At 38.6% G+C, this 6,718-nt stretch overlaps 1 protein-coding gene across 1 annotated transcript in view; it reads right to left on the reverse strand.

The window, feature by feature from the left end:
- Positions 1-2,697: 2,697 nt before the first annotated feature.
- The window catches only part of LOC122352069 (very-long-chain (3R)-3-hydroxyacyl-CoA dehydratase 2-like), a 5,704-nt gene continuing 1,683 nt past the window's right edge, over positions 2,698-6,718 (reverse strand). The window contains exons 3-7 of the mRNA XM_043249565.1: positions 6,425-6,443; positions 5,865-5,953; positions 4,544-4,665; positions 4,288-4,466; positions 2,698-4,139 (exon numbers count right to left, since the gene is read on the reverse strand). Of these exons, the coding sequence (XP_043105500.1) occupies positions 4,057-4,139; positions 4,288-4,466; positions 4,544-4,665; positions 5,865-5,953; positions 6,425-6,443 (492 nt within the window). The 3' untranslated portion in view covers positions 2,698-4,056. The remainder of the gene's footprint in view (positions 4,140-4,287; positions 4,467-4,543; positions 4,666-5,864; positions 5,954-6,424; positions 6,444-6,718) is intronic.

Raw genomic sequence — 6,718 nt, forward strand, 5'->3', positions numbered from 1 at the left:
TTTATTTGCTGCTTCTATAAATTAGGACCGATGTGAAGCGAGTACAGCCGTTGTAGTCAAACACCGCGAGAGATAAACGCATACCGCGAGCCGACCCGCTCGTTTTTACATCACAGAGGACTTTAAATAATTAAATATACAAAGTAGTCGTTTGGGACACATCCTCAGGTGGCGGCAGCATTAGAAGAGGTAAACACCAGAGGGAGTAATTGTGCGCCCCATTTCAATTCATGGATACTAACTGCACAAACCACCATTGAGTGCAAATTACTTGCGGGCATTTTACGGATTTAACCCCTTAATTAAGACCACGGAAGTAAATAAAAACGGTTCCGAAAAGTACACACAGGTACAGAGTAATATCTAAGCTTATACAGTTCAGCACTGACAAAAGTTATACAAGTTAGTCGGTGTCGTATTTTTTACCTGTCCATAAACGGAAGCTAACAAACAAAAGTCGCGTTAGCCAGATGGGGTAACCATAACAACAGCAAGCTGCTCCCCGGCTTTCCATTGCGGTTGGTTTCGACGCGTCCATTAAGCATGACAGAAACCACAGTTTCGCTCTAAAATAGAGTTACGCGTCACGAATTTGTTTAAGACTCTGGGAAACTGATTTGTGTTAGTGGCGCCAAATGGCAATTTGCGTTTGCGCGAGACTAACCTCGAAAGACTGCGCCTCCCCCCCAATTTATATTTACATTTAATTATTTAGCAGATTTGTTTATTTTAAAAAGCCCCCCCAAAAAAAGTCTAGGTGTGATTCGCGCCGAGCGGTTATTTAGTCCAGATCAACGAGAACTAACCCTACGCCCATCACGCCAGATCTCCACGTTTTCATGACAGGAGCAAATAGCGTCCGCAAAAGTGTGGTTTGGTTTGAGCTAGAAGTGCAGACCATGACTCCATGGTGCGTACGCACTGATGCACTGGTCCACGCAAGCTGTACACCTGTGAATAAGAAGTCGCAGCCCACTACATGATTACATGATCACGATTGCTATGAAAACCCGAGCTTTCCAACGCTCCCGCACGGTCAGTCGCGCCACCCCAAGATGACCTCACAAGTGTCCTTTGGTGAAGGAGTCTTCATCCGTGCTGTGCAGATAGGTATCTCCAGTGCTCCTGATGCAGTAGCAGCAACATCACCAGCGCTGGCGTCTAGATGAGAAGATGAATTGTCACGCGACAGGAGCGTCGAATCCGCCCTGCTCGCGCGGAGCTGCGTATCGACTCTGCCGGGCGAGCCGCGCGTCCTTTCGCTGCAGAATCTCAAGACCGAAGCACACGGAATTGATTAAGCATTATCCTCCGTTTTGGTGCTTCTTGTCTTTGTATTGCCATTCAACCAAGTATGATCTTTAGGCCCCGCCTTACCTGCGATTCTGTTGGATGGAAGGTTGCACAAGTTGCCAATCAATTTTTCTATTGGTCGACCGGCGTGTCAATACGGCGTGATTTGGATAAGTGGGCGGGGCTATCCGCACAGCTGTACGTAAGGCAGAGTGGGGAAAATTGTTTGTTTGTTATGCTAATAAAGTGGAGGGGTTTTAAATAAATATAGAAGATAATTTATGTCAAAATATTTTTTTTGGTTTGTTAAACCACTTTATACCGATATTCTGACTATTAAACATTTTACTGAACGTTTTATGTAAATATGACTAATGTGCATGGGAATGTTTATTTTTCTCATGTTTATACTTTTTTTTTTTTTTTTACTTTTTAAAAATGAAATTATTCACTTATTCTTTATTCAACCTACATTATGTCGTTTTTCCCCCACAAGTTGTGTCAGTTGTTTATCATGCCAGTGTGTTTGCAGGATCCTATCAGCCGGCAATAGCTGTGTGAAGAAAATTTCACTTTTTTTTGTGTCAGTTTGGGAAGACAAAAGATCTTGTTGTTTGCAGTCAACAGAGTCATGCTTTCTCTGTTTTGTTTTTCATAGGTCTCATGACTCCCATCCTTTAAACAGACGAGATGCTGAGATATAACCCCTAAGGAAATTTGCTTTAAAGCTATTTTGTCCCGCATTCATTTTGAACAGCACAGAATGCCTTTTCATTCCAAGAAAACCCAAATATAATCGATAATCAAAACTTTAAAAATAAGTTTAAAGTTATCTTAATCCCATTTGTATGATTTCAAACTGCATGTATATTGGACAAGGAAGATGTTTAATTATATCACTGTTTCTATTTGGCTTTGCAAATTTTTCTAAATACCAAATATTATTGTGGCTTAGGGTGAAATTCAAATTGTGAAAGCAAAAACTGTTACATAATCTACCCTTTAAACACCAGATAAATATGTATAATTTTTACTAAAGTAAATTATTGTAATTAGTCAAACAGGAAATGTTGCTTTGGGGAAATATATAGTTTGACATTAAATATATTTTTGGGCAGATTTAGCATAAAAGGTTTATGCATTTTTTTAAATGCCCAAAATCAAACCCAGAAACTCAATATTGCTCCTTAATAAAAAGGTTCATTTCTGATGATGGATCGCACAATGCTGGAGTCAAAAATAGAGCTCTACTGCCATCATGTGAAGATAGGATGAATATGCTGTAGTCCCCTTTACTAAGATACTATAAAATTTAATAGGTGTTTAATTGTATCCTGACATAAAGTGAAATACTAAACTACAAAGATAAAGCACTTCAGCTTATATGATAAAAACAAACTGCCATTGCTTCCCATGTTATGGTTTATTGTAAATATATATCATATAACTATTCATACAAAGTTGCCTGGTCCCATGCAGAACTTGAATATCAAAATCTTGACAATGTCAGCATTTTTATTTGAGTTTAGGGTCATGCTTCTACTAACCGAGGTTTAGCCACACCACTTTCACATGCAGTGTTATTCAAAGTTGCGCTCCATTCATCCCATGCTAATCTTTTCATGAATAGGCTTGATAAGGAGAACAGGCTTACCACTTTGTTTGCAAAGACTCTATCTGTGTAATAGTGTGGCTCACACTTCAATACGAGAGAGATTCGTTTGCATTGGGAGGGATGAAGTTGACTGTTCACAATTAGGTGGACGGGCAACGAAGCGTTAAGTTAGTCTTGACTCCCAGCTTTCCCTCCACATTATTAGATTTGACTCATTGGAAAAGCATGACTGGAGGCACTCAAATCCAATTGGCCCCCTGTTAGCCGAGGCTTGTGCTCTCTTCTGCTCGGCGTGCGAGTCTCTCACGGCCAAACACTTCCACATCTCCCGCCGTAAAAGCTCCAAAAATGTCATCTGCAATCTCCTTCTACGACAGAAATGCACATCTAGTACATTAGTAGTATTGACTACGAGGTCCGACTTAGCAACTCAGCCAATTTCTTTGGGTGATACACCTCTTTTTTTTCTGCAAACGGCCACAAATCAACAATGCATATCCAATACTGATTAAAACAACCGATTAACATTGATCCTTTAAGAAACACAGCACAAAACAAAAAGAAAACACTAACAGTAATCGTGATGTGAATCAGTAGACAAGTAAGCAGTGTGAAAGTCACATACGTTTTGAGTTACAAATCATACTCAAATATAAAGCAAAGGAATGAGTTGAGTGAGAAACAAGAGATTTAAGTCAATTAGATTTAAATGTCGGAAATACAGTGTACAAAACACACCACACAGGAAAATTATGAGACACTTTTTCTGGTTAAAGCCACCAGATGCAGCGAACTGTTTTTTTTGCCCTTTGTCTGAGTGATATTTGCTACAATATTTGGTCAGTAATTCTACATTTGGAATCAAAAATAAAAATGTTTTTACACAGAAGCTGATGTATTAGTATGGAAACCTCATTCCTCTCCCTCTAAACTGAGGAAAAGCCATTCGTTTGGTTACAGAATCCCTAAAACGGCCAACCGCAACAGTTCTTGACCAAAATAGTACCGTTAACAATCATTCTGCATATCTGGCCTGTTTAATCGACAAGACGCCTTAAAAAAAATCTGTAGTGTGGCTTTTAAAGGTTATCCGCTTGTTTCCGTTTTCGGTGCGATCAGTCTGCTGTGTGTGTCAACTGCGGAGCGAGTTATTCCACTTTGCTGTACTCCTCCACGTGACCCAGAACTTTCTTCCTCTGGCGCATCATGTGGAAGTAGAGCTGAGGGAATACTGGGAAACACAGACAAAGATGGTCATTAACAGGAACAGAGCTGTTCATTCACAGAGCTTCTAGAGATTTCGAAGACCGGATTATTTACAGATGGAAGATATCAAAACATGATGCATTATCTCCTCGTCCAGGAAGATTCAAACGTACAGGGGATATAGGAGACCATGATGAGGATGAGGAAGGCGTGGTAGTCGAAGGAGAAGTTGTACTTGTTAGGCAAGGTGATGGAGTAGAGCCCTGTTTTCTGCACGTATGGCAACGCGGCGTAGATGGTCAGAAGTTCCCCTGCCACTCCCATGGGGTACAGCACAATAAAAAACGTGTACCTGTGAAGAATTGAAAAAACGAATGATGTAGTTTTCTAGCAACGGAAGGCCAGAAGATGAACCCTGAGAAGCTTCACCTTGCCCATTTGATGAGGTAAGGCAGATGGTTGAGCAGGCTGAAGGTGTAGAAAGAGTAACGGATGATTTCCGTGACTGTCCAGGCCACCACAAAGAGGAGAACGCTGTCTTCGCTTTGGACCTAAAATGAGAGCAACTGTAAGGCGCACTGGGGAGAGACAGAACTGCTCAACAAGCGGGACAATTTAGTCGAGAACCATGCGGTTATGTCTGCTACTGTCCCATTGCAATTCACTGAAGCCACTCGACACATAAAGATGGATTACTAAGAACATCGGAAAGGGAAGCACTTCAAAATGCTTTCAAAGGCTCCAACCTCGCTTCCACACACGTACAGGCTTGAAAGGAGGTTATTTTAGCAACATACACAGGCACACATGGACATGTTAAATATTAGTATTACTCCCCAGTTTTGGTTCAAGCAGGATTCTCGTAGGTATAACTTACAGAAATACACACTTCGGCTCAGACGTCTTTCTCTGGGATGAACAATCAGAACTTGATTCTTAGTTTCAACAAACTTAAAATAAATAACATTGTTTTCTGCACAATTAAATTCTACTAACGCAGGATTTTTGGATTTTTTTGACAAAGCACTGAAACGTTAAACCAGCTGCTGAAATGCACTAGATGGCAGCAGACCAAATTCAATGAGACAAATGCAGAAATGTTGCTCATTATACATGGCTCACAAGTAATTTGAGATATTGATGTTTTCGTATCCTTTTTTTAACCATGAGAATACCTGACATCATCATTTTGTAAAAATAATCATAATACCATACTGTAGGTCACCTGAACAAGTTAAACATCTGTTCTTTTTAACCAAAGACCCATTAAAAAAGCTGAAATAAAATGAAATAAATTTTCCATAAAAAAAAAAACTGAAAAAAGTGATTAAGTTAAAAATTTAAATGAACCTAAAAATAGCCAATTTCTTCTTTTCTGTTTTTATAATTTCTAAAGCCAATTAGAAGTGTTTAATAATAAAAATATAAAAGTGAAAAAAAAACCTCACAAAATAAATAATTATGCGTTTAATGGTACATAGAATAGAAATCAAACTAATGAAAAAATTACAGCAAATATAAAATATTCTGCAAAAAATCTGATAATTTATAAATAATTCTAATATAATCCAGCAAAAAATTAAACATTTGTCAATGCTGTGGAAGCCATTGCTTAACAAAACACTGTCCAAAATATCTTCTTTTGCATTTAACAGAAGAAAGAAACTCATACAGGTTCAAAAGCACTTAAGCATGTGTAAATAATGCCAGAATTTTCATTTTTGAATAAACTATTTAAACATTAACTTACTTCTCTAACGCTGTGTGTCACTGCCCAGGTAAGGAATACTCGAGACATCACTTGAAACCCAGTCAGGACCACAGAGGAGGGAACAATTCCTTCACAAAATTAAAATATTGGAAAAAAAAAAAAAGAGATCAATTATTAAACTATGAGTAAAATAAAGCAAGCATAAAAAATTATCCATTACACTAAACATTATTAGAGAGACATAAATTAAACGCAGAATTAAAATCATCAACTAAAACACTTTAAGAGAGCAGGGATGGTTATGATGTAACACAGAGTGGTGCAGGACTGGTTGTTTGCACTGGGAAAGGTCACATTAAGCTTTAAGTCCCAGATAATGAGGTATGGACTGTGAACTCTATGCTCCACGGGTGCAGTGAGACTCTTTATCACAGTATCACTGTCAGACTGGCAGAGAAAGCAGCACCCTCGCTGACGATGGCACTGCTGGGTTAAAAAAAGCTTTCCTTGTATAGCCAATCTGGTCTATATACTTCACCTAGTGCATATTTATAGTAGAAATTAATAAGAGACCGTTATTAGCAGCAGGGTGCACTTACCCACGGCACAATGCAATATCTGTGAAGAGAACAAAAGAACAAATATTATAAGGCGCGCACAGCACGAGGAATGATCATTTTAGCATAAAAACAATCGAATTGAACTCTGCAGTGTGTAAAAAAACAACATACGTTATAACAACATATAACAAAGGGTCCTTTCCAAACTGTAACTATAAAATTAGAAGCATTATATGCTTTAACATTAAGATTTATTCTTACTAAAGTAGTTAAACCTGTTCAATGGAAGAGGGTGACTCAATTCTTTGGCAATATAGTGTATATATTTATGCA

This window comes from Puntigrus tetrazona, chromosome 9, assembly GCF_018831695.1.
Source record: "Puntigrus tetrazona isolate hp1 chromosome 9, ASM1883169v1, whole genome shotgun sequence".
Classification (NCBI taxonomy): domain Eukaryota; kingdom Metazoa; phylum Chordata; class Actinopteri; order Cypriniformes; family Cyprinidae; genus Puntigrus; species Puntigrus tetrazona.